Here is a 13,216-nt window from a genome sequence, read left to right on the forward strand (position 1 = left end):
CTCTCGGGTTATCCAAACTTCTTGTCCTCCATACTGAATTATTTTTTTAGAAATTCTGTAAAGCACCATTTGTATCACTTAGATTAATCTTCTTCTGGCTTTCAGTTTAGGATTTGGGCTTCCACAGACTGCTAACAGTCCCAGCCAAAGTATCTTTAATGATTTGTGATGTTGAGCAAAGGAAAAGCCCTAAAATCAAGGTCAGGGACAGAAGGGGAAAGGAAGATGAGATCCCATGAATTAGGAAGACAGTGTTAAATTCTCACAACAGACATAGGATTCAAACATCATTCACCCTCGTCCCCTCAGTGCCTTAAAAAAGTAGAATTTCTGTCCTATTGTAACTGCAGATTGGTATTTCTCAATGAACCAAGATTCCCAGAAGTTTTCATCGAACATCTGCTTCCAGCCTTGTCTAATCCTCAGCAAAGCTGTGATTTTCCTATGTGCAAAGACCCACTGGGGGTGTCATGAAGGAGGCAAAGAATTATAGTTAATGTTTCATAAGCTCAAAATACTAACCAGTAGAGTTCCTGGAGGAGAGAAACTCCAATCTTCCTCTTTGTATTCTCTACATTGATTAACAAAGTGTCTGAAATGTGCAGTGCTTTGTAAATATATGTTGAAATAAGTGAATGACTAAATGATCCAATTGGAAGACCAATTATGGTAGAGGTCACAGGAGAAGACCTAGTGCTGAGGATGGCAGAATCTGAGCTGGGTATTCAAGGATGTGTAGTGACTGCACTTTCCAATAGGATAAACATGAGGCACATGTAGCTAGTTAAATTTACATTAATTAGGTTAAATAAAATGGAAAATTTAGTTCCTCAGTTTTCTTGATCTGATTTCAAGGGGCTACTATAGTGGGCAGTGCAGAGAACATTTCCATCATTGCAGACAGTCCCAGTGGTCTAGACAGAGAGGAGCAGAAATGGACAGAAGCACTGCAGACCATCCCCCTGCCTCATAGACCAGCTTGATCCCATAGAAGGTGAGAATATGAGGATCTGTTGAGGCCCCTGTACACCATGCTAAAAGTAGAGAACATGGCAATGGGAGTCATCTTAGAAAGTACAATTAGGGCAACATGTATAACTGAAGCAGAAGAAATACGAAAGAAACTAGCTAAGAAGCAAAAAATCGGAATGAGTTATAAAGAAACCAGATAAAGAAAATGTGGTGTATGTGTACAATGGAATACTACTCAGCCATAAAAAAGAATGGAATTTTGCCATTTGCAACAACATGGATAGACCTGGAGGGTGTTATTCTTACTGAAATAAGTCAGACAGAGAGAGACAAATACTGTATGTTTTCACTTATCTGTAGAATCTAAAAAATAAAACAAATGAATGAATATAACAAAACAGAAACAGACTCACAGATACAGAGAACAAACTAGAGGCTACTAGCGGGGAGAGGGAAGGGGGAGGGGCAAGATAGGGATAGGGGATTAAGAGGTACAAACTTCTAGGTATAAAATAAATAAGGTACAAGGATGTGGGACTTCCCTGGTGGTCCAGTGGTTAAGACTCCGTGCTTCCACTGCAGGGGGCGCAGGTTTGATCCCTGGTCAGGGAACTAAGATCCCACATGCCGTGCAGCCAAAAAAAACAATAAAATAAAGATAAATATTAAATTTTTTTAAAAAGGTACAAGGAAGTAATGTACAACACAGGGAATATAGCCAATATTTTATAATAACTTTAAATGGAGTATAATCTATAAAAATATTGAATCACTGTGTTGTATACCTAAAATGAATATAATATTGTAAATCAACTATTTTTCAATTTAAAAAAAGAAAGAAAGAAAGAAAGAAACCAGACTAGAGTCAGGCAGAGTGAAAGTAGGGAAAATAGATGTTTCAACAGAGGAGTAAACAGGATTTGCTTCCTCAATACAGAGGGTGGAGGGAAGGGAAAAATCAAAGACAACTCCTCCAAAGTGTCAGACTTAACTGAAAAATCACTATTAACAGAACTATGGAGGTGAGGAGTAAAACCAACTTTAGGAGAATTCATTTTAATATTAAATGGTGTCATGCTCTGCCCTCAGAAGGCTATTATCATCTGACTTCCCTGAACTCCTCAGTTAAGCCAAAGTGATTTCCTCACATCAGTTTTGAGAATCACGAGGGCCCGAGAGACCATGGGAGCCATGGCTAAAATCTTAGGGAAAATGACAGACATGTGGCATCTCAAAAGATCCTAGCTTAATGGTTAAGTGCAGACCCTCTGAAGCCAGACTTTCTGGGTTGGAATCCAGGCTCCCCTCTTCACTGGCAGAAGGACCTTAGGTCAACATATTTCCCTACGCTTCATCTCAATTTCCGCATCTGTAAAATGGGGGTTATAGTGAGGCTGTTATGAGGATTAAATTAATTAAATAGGTAAACTGCTTAGAACGTGCCTGACGCACAGTAAGCATGATATAAATGTTATGTGTTTCTCTCCTCTAGTTTAGAGGAGTGCACTCACAACTGAACTCAGCTAAGTGTTTCTGAGACCCAGCTTCTGTACTGATTAACCAGATTGTTTTTCCCAATGAAGTAATTATGCACAATTTTTCACCTTCAGGAAGAATTGATAAAATACTTTGATAAAGCTTTGCATGATGTATTTCTTTTTTGCTCTAGCTGATGGAGACATTAAAAAGAAAGATCATCCTGAGCTTTATACTTTCTTTAACCTTCATTTACACTAAGTAAAACTCTAAGGAGTAAGAATGAAAGATACCAGACCCTTATTTTGGATTAATTTTGTAGCTACAGAGATGCTCTTCAAATGAGATCTTTCTACTTCCTCTTCCCGATTTCCTGCCTACTAATTATTCCCGGTTGTTCAGGTGAAACCAGATGAGGGTCAGGCAGAGTGAAAGGAGGGAAAAAGCATAAAACCTGTTTTCTTAATCTGCAACTTAAAACCAGAACTTCCATCTCATATTAGGAAACTGGCCATTCGTTTTCTTGTTTTTATAGATTTTTGTTCAAAAGCTTATTCTAATCCCAGAGCATACCTATTACAATGAGCCTATTGTAAATGATCGTCGATACTCTGATATTTTAAATTTTCGCAGAAGCTACCGGAGCAGGGCAGAGCCAGTTGTTGCTAAAGGGTTCCTAGTGATAAGGCAGGGAACAGTAATTCCCAGATAACTTCATCCAACTAGATCATTAAAACTATCAACACTCATTCTTATAGGTTCTCGATTACCAATGTGTTTCTTCTTTTTTCTTCTTAGGTGACCTTGAACAGAAATTTGAACTGGAAATCAGTCCTCTTTGCAATCAACAGAAAGATTCAATCCCTAGTATACAAATTGGTGAGTTGAATTCAATTTTAATTTTAAATCAACAGTTTCAGCACCTCTGCTAAGAGTCACTAAGAAGATCTACACACAGCTTTCTCAAGATGCAAACGAGAGGTTTAATCAATGGCCCTTTGAATGGCTGAGTCCAAATGAACACTCTAGTCATGACTAATTACCAACTGAGATGAAAAATAGGGTAAAGGCTTTGTTACAGACCCTTAATAACTAAACTGTATTAACTTTGTAGTTCAGAATTGAATCAAAACCAAATGAGTAGAGGAAAGTAACAAGAATCAACTATTGGCTGCTGAAGATTGGATTAGCTCGCACTCTCTTTAGGACATGAAGGGTGGGAAATCTGCAGTTCAGGATCCTTCCAATTTGGTCATTACCCTTCATCCTCAATGCTCAATACTAGGGGCTTGGTCTCCAGGCCCAGGCCCCACCAGCCATGTGACATGGGATCCCATGCTTCTCTAGTCTTCACTTCAAAATGGATTTTCAGTCTCATTCTCTTAGGACCACACTCTCAAGTGTCAATTGCACTAAAATGTTAAACGGTGATGTTAATGCCTCTAAAGTAATTGTTTGTTTCTATCACTCCTTGAAACACTCTACCAATTCCATCTATGTTTAAAGCAAGTCTTTCTGTTCCTTGCAGTTCCCTCCAATTAAAACCAAACTCAGTTGATGGACACTTAGGTTGCTTCCTTGTCCTGGCTATTGTAAACAGAGCTGCAATGAACATTGTGGTACATGATTCTTTTTGAATTATGGTTTTCTCAGGGTATATGCCCAGTAGGGGGATTGCTGGGTCATATGGTAGTTCTATTTTTAGTTTTTGAAGGAACCTCCATACTGTTCTCCATAGTGGCTGTATCAATTTACATTCCCACCAACAATGCAAGAGGGTTCCCTTTTCTGCACACCCTCTCTAACACTTATTGTTTGTAGATTTTTGACGATGGCCATTCTGACCAGTGTGAGGTAATACCTCATTGTAGTTCTGATTTGCATTTCTCTAATGATTAGTGATGTTGAGCATTCTTTCATGTGTTTGTTGGCAATCTGTATATCTTCTTTGGAGAAATGTCTGTTTAGGTCTTATGCCCATTTTTGGATTGGGTTGTTTGTTTTTTTGACACTGAGCTGCATGAGCTGCTTGTATATTTTGGAGATTAATCCTTTATCAGTTGCTTCATTTACAAACATTTTCTCCCATTCTGAGGGTTGTCTTTTCGTCTTGTTTGTAGTTTCCTTTGCTGTGCAAAAGTTTTTAAGTTTCATTAGGTCCCATTTGTTTCTTTTTGTTTCTATTTCCATTTCTCTAGGAGGTGGGTCAGAAAGATCTTGCTGTGATTTATGTCATAGAGTGTTCTGCCTATGTTTTCCTCTAAGAGTTTTATAGTGTCTGGCCTTCCATTTAGGTCTTTAATCCATTTTGAGTTTATTTTTGTGTATGGTGTTAGGGAGTGTTCTAATTTCATTCTTTTACATGTAGCTATCCAGTTTTCCCAGCACCACTTATTGAAGAGGCTGTCTTTTCTCCGTTGTATATTCTTGCCTCCTTTATCAAAGATAAGGTGGCCATATGTGTGTGGGTTTATCTCTGGGCTTTCTATCCTGTTCCATTGATCTATATTTCTGTTTTTGTGCCAGTACCATACTGTCTTGATTACTGTATCTTTGTAGTATAGTCTGAAGTCCAGGAGTCTGATTCCTCCAGCTCTGTTTTTCTTTCTCAAGATTGCTTTGGCTATTCGGGGTCTTTTGTGTTTCCATACAAATTGTAAAATTTTTTGTTATAGTTCTGTGAAAAATACCATTGATAGTTTGACAGGGAGTCCATTGAATCTATAGATTGCTTTGGGTAATGTAAAAAAATAAATGAAATAGATAACTAATAAGAACCTGCTGTATAAAAAATAAATAAATAAATAAAATTTTAAAAATAAAAATAAAAACATGTTGCCACGTAAGTGAAATATAGCAGTTAAAGGCTGCATGTTAATTTCAAGATTTGTTAGAGCAGAGATAATAAACTTACAAAAAAAAAAAAAACTCAGAACTTTAACTCTTTACTTATAAACTATGGCCCTGACATGTACCATTTCATGTTCTTCACCAGTTCCCACAGACCTCAGACAGCTTAACACATTCACAGTGTTGCAAACCTCTGCAAGCTCAAGGCTTAATGCCTGGAGATTGGGAGTGAAAGGGTCACCTGAAAACATCAGTTGAAAACTGAGAAAACCAGAGCCAGTTAGAAAGATATGCTTCCAATTACTGAGGGTCAAGTTGAACCCACAGTCCCACAAAAGAGTCACAAAGTCAACCTAAGGAAATAGGAACAAAATTTATCTAGTTTAAAAAATTTGAAGGGAATATACAAATGTTAAAATAGATGTGTTGGAACTCTGAGATTACTGGTGATCTTTTTTTTTCCAAAATGCCCTTAATATCGTTACGTTCTTTTTACAATTAAACCGATTCATCCACCTGAAAAAGGGAGAGGCGTGTTGTTATAAAAAATAAAACCCTGCAAGAATCCAGAGCAGATGAAGCTACAGAATTGCAGGGGAGGGGGAAGGGCATCAACATCAACAGAAATGCCTCTTTGGATCCAATGCCCTATCAAGTAGGAAATTCTGCAGATGCAATTCAAAAGGAATAGACCCCAACCAAAATCCTCATCCTGGGACCCAGCTTGCTAAATTCTGGCTAGAAAGAAATTTGCCAGGCACCTGTTAAAGACATTTTGAGCCCCCAGAGAAAAGCATTCACATTATTAAGCACACAACCTAGATTTACAAGACAGACTTGATTTCGGAGATTCTATTCTCTTGTTGTCATGAGAACACACTTATTTTGTCAGATCATATGTCCTGATTTTCAGCTCAGGAAAATGTGGTTACCATAGATACCTGTTTTTAAAATGGGATGGGGATTGAATGAAAAGGAAAATCCCATGGATGCTACACCAGCACACCAATAAAGAGAAAGAGGTGATTATAAAACAACCCTTAGTAGATAAATCTTTCTGTCTCTGTTCCACATCTCCCAGCTCTGTAGGTTCAAGGCTGGGAGGTGTGGTGTGCAGAGGTAGATCAGACTAAACTGGAAAAACCCAAATAGATCAACAGAATCTAATGGGAACTGTGGGCTCCAGGCTCCCAGACAAGGATTTTTCCAGTGGGTGCTAAATAATGCAGCTAGTTCCTCCGTTCTGATTACCCTGGGATTGAAAATGTCCCCTCTCTTTTTCCTTTCCCAATCCACAGTGAGGATTTCCTGAGAGCCATCTCAGGCTTAGACCTGATTTTCTGTTTAAGTAATTCATATTTACCCAAGTGAGACAGGGATTTAATATCCACCCCACACACACACCCATATTCCTCCCCTCTCCCCATCAAACTCTACATTTTAAAAAGAAGGCATTAAATCAGGGCTTCCCTGGTGGCGCAGTGGTTGGAAGTCCGCCTGCCGATGCAGGGGGCGCGGGTTCGTGCCCCGGTCCGGGAAGATCGCACATGCCGCGGAGCGGCTGGGCCGTGAGCCATGGCCGCTGTGCCTGCGCGTCCGGAGCCTGTGCTCCGCAACGGGAGAGGCCACAGCAGTGAGAGGCCCGCGTACCGCAAAAAAAAAAAGAAGGCATTAAATCAAATGAATCTCTAATTGGTGCAGCCTATAGAAAGATGAGGAGAAAGAGGCTTTCCTTCAATTCCTGTGTACTCTGAAGCCATCATTTCTCCCCTGCCCCCACTCCCACCACTCCAGGAAGACAATATCCCGGCAAAGTCAGGCTCTACATCGCTTGAATAGAAGAGGGAGGTTTGCACAAATACACAAGGAACCTATGGGGCAGGCTCCCAAGTGCAGAAGCCTTTCTTCATGTGAAAAACTGCCTCATGGTGTTTCTTCAGACTTTAAAATCACTCTTCTATCTCCTATAAGAGGTCTTTATATCTGACAAGTAGAAATACAGAGGTGTAATTCCAGAGTAATTTCAGGAAGAAAATGAGTTGATTTTTAAGTACTGGATTTTTAAATGTGGGATTTGTAACTTTTTTTATACTTAAGGTAAACCTGATAAATATTCCCAACTTAAACTTTAGAATAGTATAATATTGCGCACTATCTTTTTAGATACCTAATATCTAATCTCTCTTAAGATGAAAGATACCAAAATTAGATATGGAGATTGTGAAGGAGGTGAAGAAAATTCAAGAATAGCAAGCAAGGACATTCCAAAATGAAATCCTTTCTTGCTGACTCCCTGTATAACCTTATCAAGATGTAGACAGTAAGTCACTGGCTTAACCTTCCTCCTCAGGTTCAGGTAATCAAAAATAATCTTATACTATTCAAATCATATTTCACATCTGGTGAGATGATGCAGGCATGTACAATAAAATTTTGCTTTGCTGCATTCTTTTTTCATCTCTATAGCATCCTCAAAGGCCAAGTATCTGCTGTTCGTCCAATAAAAGGATAATCAAATCAAGCCTTATAATTCACATGCCTGTAAACATACAGGGTTAGTTGTTGGAAGATTTCGTTAGCTGAAAAACACCTGCCTTTTCTCCCCATACCTACATTTCAGGGAAATACAATAAAACCTAAATATATCCAAATTTGTGATGAGTCCAGTTATTCCAGCCTAGACTGGAAGTTATCTTTGCTTTAATAAATCATGTTTAATATGGAAGGCACATTAACAGTGAAACATGGTTAGAAAGCAACAAGGCTAAAATAATAAGAGAACAGACATGCAAACAAAGAAGTCTCATATCAATCCATCTTATCTAGTCATTCAAGCAGAACATTTATGCAGGTAAAAATCTGTATTGAAGACGAATGAACTTTTATTACCTACACCTAGTTGTTTAACATAATTGAAAGTAAGACAAAACTGTGAAATGATAATCCTGAAAAAATACCCTACGGAGTAGATGTATCAATTCTTCAGATGGTCTAAATCAACGAGGTGCCCCTTCCTGGTATCATTTGCTCTTTCCTCCCATCCCCCACCCACCCTCCTTAGTTCTAGCACAAACTTTTTTTTACTTTTTTCTTTATATGTCTTCTCCCTTCTTCAAATAATAATAGCCAATATTTATTGAGTGTTTATTATGTGCCAGGAGCTTTCTAAGCATCTTCACATGTGTTAAGTCATTTGATTGTCATAACAACCCTATGGGTTTGGTACCCTTCTTAACGCCTTTTTACAACTGCAGAAACTGAGGCACTGGGAGGTTAGATGCCAAGCCCAAGGTGACATATCTTATGCTTCGACACTGAGGGCAGGGACTGCATCTTGGTGGCCTTCTTACGCACGGGCCCAGCACATCGTGGGCCCAGTCATGTTTGTTAGGGAGGAAGAAGTAGGTCTTACTGCCCTGCTGGTGATGAGCTTGGCCTTGCCTGTTCCAGGTTTCATGACCTACATCGTGGAGCCCCTCTTCCGTGAATGGGCCCGTTTCACGGGACACAGCACCCTGTCTGAGAGCATGCTAAGCCACCTGGCGCACAACAAAGCCCAGTGGAAGAGGCTGTTGCCCAACCAGCGCAGAAGCAGCAGCGGTGGCGGTGGCAGCGGCGGCCCAGACCACACCGGCCCAGGGACCGAGGCTGAGGGGCAGACCGTGACCGAAGGCGACGCCCCGTAGTGCCAGCCAGGCCTGCCCCCTGCTCTGCACACTGAGAGTGCCAGCCTCCTCACGCAGAGGCCTCTGGGAGGGCAGATGCTCTGAGGGGCTCTTGCCGGTAAACCCAGCCCCTCTCTGGGTGTCGTCCTGGGGCTCTTTGGAACGCCACCCTCCTCCCGCTCACCTGCCTCCCTTTTTCCAAGTGTACAGAAGCCATCCGTCACCTCAGCGTTAGCTGCCGAGATAAGCAGCTCCATTCCGCCATGAGGGAGCTGATTCCAGGGGCCGGCTTGGCCCTCGAGGTGAAGACTGGGGAGTAAGAAAGAGGTGCTCCTGCCGTGGGCCCCTCGGGTCCTGGGTCACACTGAGACAGGCGGCACTTCCTAAGTCCAGAGCATTTTTAGCGTTGGCCCTCGGACTGCTGATCTGCATGACAAAAACACCAGCATATTTGGAACTCCAAGGATATTGGTTTCAGGTGCAAGAGCACAAATGAGAGCGTGAGAGAAAGTACCTTCTATTTTAATAATAATTATTATTATAAAAATAATAATAAATCTTTTTAACTTTTCTATTTTATGCACTAGACAATGGATCTAAGACTATGGGCAAACATTACTCAATGTACCCAAACTCGAACAGGGGGTTCACTGTTTTCTTACGGACTTTATGCCACTTTGGGTCAGAGATTTGGCATCTTCTCAATTAAGAAACCACGTTTCCTATCCGATCCAAGGGGAAGGTGCTGTACAGTTCATTCCTCTGCACCGTTTGCCAATCTGTCTTTTATCGATAACTCAGATTCAGTGACATGTTTATATTCACACCTGTACATTCTCTGTAAATATCAAGCGCTACTGATTCCCATGCCAAAATACATGAGTATTATGGGATTGCTACCTGTATAAACAATGGCACTGTGAACAGAATACTGTTAGTTTTAATACAAGAGAATGCATTTGTAAATATGGTATAGAGTTTATTAATATACTATTGTTTGCAGATAAAGGCCTTAACTTTAAACATCTTTCATCTTCTGTAAGCTGCCCAACTTAAATCCTCACAGATGTCCTTCTGAACTGCCTTCCCATGTCCATCTTTATGCTTTCCAGCTAAGGTCACAAAGCAAAACTGAATAAAGTCTTTGAGGAAATATTTTGGAAACTTCACATGCATTCCGCTTGAGACCATAGTGTTTAATCTGTGGCACCAAGCATTGTTTCCTCAGATGAACAAGACCCTTCAGCAAGCCTGAAGTCACTTTCAACACAGCGATGTTGCACTCTGTTTTAACAAGCCAGCTGATAAGCTTGTGTTTATACGACTCTTGTCATGGACATGGCAGTGTGTCAGCCTCGCGGGACACATAGCAGGTCTCACAAACCTTCCGAGACCCCGTCATCTATCCATCAGGGACTTCCCTGCTCCCCTAGCACGCTGTCGTCTGTTCTGGCTACAGTACCAAAGCATCTCTGGTTTATGGTTGGCGTGCATTTCTTTGGTTTATGGTTGGCGTGCATTTCTTTGGTGTCAATAGTAACTGGATTTTCCTTTTTCCTTCATTTCATGTGAACAACTACGCAACTGTTTAGCAGACGTTAACTTAAGGAAAGAAAATATTTCAGTTGTCTGATAGAATTTACCTTCCTGGGTAGGTTTTTATTGCCATTTTTTCTGCATATACTTGGCCGGAAAATCAATTTATTACAGCATTCTTCTCTAGTCAGCTAAACTCTGTGCATTGAACATTTTCTTTATAAGTTCTAGCATAACTAATGTTAGATGAAAATTGGCAATGCCCCCTTTCTTTTTACCTTAAACAATTGTTTCTGCCACTATCAAGGTGTTTCGCAAGCTGATAGAATGTCAGCTAACTCTCATTTCCTAAGTGTAACTCTTTTTTTTTTTCTTTCCTCCTAACGTACAAATGAAATGTTAGAAACTTGACTGGATTGTATTAAGTTCCTGCAGAAAGACTGAGGCTTGCAGAATAAAGGTTTAGAGGAAATTTGGAAAGTTAGTCGTACTTTCATTAAAGCAGAAGAGATTGTCAGATGGTACTAAAGAAAGTGTGAAAACTTCATGAAATGGGTGGATGATAAGTTGAAATTATTGATATGGGTAAGAAAGGAAGTTGTGAAAACTTAACACTAACTTTGGGTTTTTTCCTGTAATAACTATGAACTGACACATGATTTTTTTATTGCTTTAATACTCTGAAGCTCTCAGCTTGGTGAAGCCCCGAAAGAGAATGTATTGAATGTATTTCTGCTTCCAAACCTCTCTTATTTTGGTTTGGGTTGGGCTTTTGAGTAGTCTATTTTTAATGTACATGAGATCAAATCAAGGAAAGCAATTACTGGGGAAGATACAGTAGAGATAAGAAAGAAGATGCTATTTTAGCTAATGGAGCCTCTACTTTGAGTTTAGGAAATGGACTTTGTTTAAACTATATTTATATAATAATTTAAATAAATAAGACTGGACGTGGTTTTAGTAGTTCCAAATTTATAGGACAAAAGTGTATTAGGTCTTGAAGAAGAGCTCACAGAGAAAACTACCAAATATCTAACAGTTGAGCCTATGAAGCAGCTACTAGTACAATACAAATTTGAAGTAAAATGAGATGTGATGCATAAACTAGATACATTTGTCTCCTTCTTTCAACCATCTGGAGATTTCTTGAGTTTCTCATTTTTCGACAAAAAAAAAAAAAAAGAAAAAGAATATGAAAACTCTTTTTTTTCCTGCCTACTGGTGGCTCTCTAGCAATATTTCAATAAAAGGTGTCCAGTGTCCAATTACTAGTTAAGACACAGCTGTTGGATTATCCGTGGGCTTTATCTTCACATTCTTTTTCTCTTAGTCCCTGGACCATCACGAGCTGACTTTCCGAGTTTAATTCCTTCAATGCTTGAGAAGAAAGGAATCAAAAAGCTATTTTTAGTAAGTGAAAGCTAAAGTTAAAATCAAATTAAGAGAGAGAGAATAGATATCACTGCCAGGCCTGATAGGCAAAGCCTTTTTCTTTTTACAGCACCTGTGAACAGTCAGAACCTTGTTCCTGGAACGCTGACCTCCCCATAACTCCCTGCTAGGCTGAGTGAAAATCCTGCTCTGTTTCTACCTGCCTAAGGCTTCCCGCAATGGGATGTGGAGCGTGTCCTGCAAAGCTGTCACCAGGTAGTGCTTCCTACAAGCCACAGACTTGTTTTGTAACCTTTTCTCATGTTGAATCAGATCTGCTCACTGATTTGAACATTGGTTATGAGCTTGTATCTCACTGTATTTCTTATGCTTTGTTCTTTTACGCAAACCCTTACAATTGTGTTGTTTTGTGTACACACGTGAGGTTTGGAAAAAAAAAACCACACCTTGTGAATTTTTGCTCAAAATGTGGCTGAAATATCCATTGGCATGTCTAGATAAACAATTAAAAATAAAGATAATTTCTTAAAAATATTGCAATATGAAAATATTCTGATTCTCACCAGGTAACATGTTACCAGCCAATCAATCAGATTCAAGGTCAAGGTCAAGAGCACAGATGCAGCCATGATCCACAGGACTCATTCCACCAGGGGCTGCAGAAACAGCCATGTCCATGAAGCCATCATTTGCCAGTTAGTACCAAGATAGGGAAAAAGGGCCACCATTCAGCTCTGCATTTCCCCTGAGTTCTGATATTTTTCTGATCCACATTTGTCAAATTCATATATGAATGAGAATGAGGTACAATGTTTTAGGTTGTGGAAACATAGTGGACTTAACTTGTGAAAACTATGGTCTTGCATTTCAGGATTGAAAGCCAGCAAGAACAATAGAACAGTTCAGGCAGGACAACTGAGTGTCTAAATCTATCTGGAAATAGAGGAAAAAAAAAAAAACCCACCACCCATGGTTCCCAGGAACAGTCTTATATCTTTACATAGTCTCCTCATGTTCATTTTGTTAAGATTTGTATTCAGAATCTCACTGATACCCTAATGCTTCTCCATGTCTGAATGCAAAATCACTTTTTTCATTTGTCCACACTCCGTATCATCCAATCAAAATCAAAAGTGGGACCCCAGGGCTTCCCTGGTGGCGCAGTGGTTGAGTCCGCCTGCCGATGCGGGAGACACGGGTTCGTGCCCCGGTCCGGGAGGATCCCACATGCCCGCGGAGCGGCTGGGCCCGTGAGCCATGGCCACTGAGCCTGCGCGTCCGGAGCCCGTGCTCCGCAACGGGAGAAGCCACAGCCGTGAGAGGCC

General features: G+C 40.2%; 2 protein-coding genes across 26 annotated transcripts in view; one reads left to right on the top strand and one right to left on the bottom strand.

Moving 5' to 3' along the window:
- Nucleotides 1-12,425, top strand: part of PDE7B (phosphodiesterase 7B) — a 475,975-nt gene extending 463,550 nt beyond the window's left edge. For 10 of the 15 annotated variants that reach the window (XM_033867764.2, XM_073789633.1, XM_073789634.1 and 7 more), the window contains 2 exons: nucleotides 3,247-3,327; nucleotides 8,749-12,425. In XM_033867764.2, coding sequence (XP_033723655.1) covers nucleotides 3,247-3,327; nucleotides 8,749-8,984 — 317 coding nt within the window. In that variant the 3' untranslated portion in view covers nucleotides 8,985-12,425. The remainder of the gene's footprint in view (nucleotides 1-3,246; nucleotides 3,328-8,748) is intronic. The other 5 variants (XR_012324857.1, XR_012324855.1, XR_012324856.1 and 2 more) reach the window with 5 other exon arrangements.
- MTFR2 (mitochondrial fission regulator 2) overlaps nucleotides 1-13,216 on the bottom strand; it is a 233,444-nt gene that overhangs the window by 171,232 nt on the left and 48,996 nt on the right. The window lies entirely within an intron of this gene.

Source organism: Tursiops truncatus, chromosome 12 (assembly GCF_011762595.2).
Source record: "Tursiops truncatus isolate mTurTru1 chromosome 12, mTurTru1.mat.Y, whole genome shotgun sequence".
NCBI lineage: Eukaryota > Metazoa > Chordata > Mammalia > Artiodactyla > Delphinidae > Tursiops > Tursiops truncatus.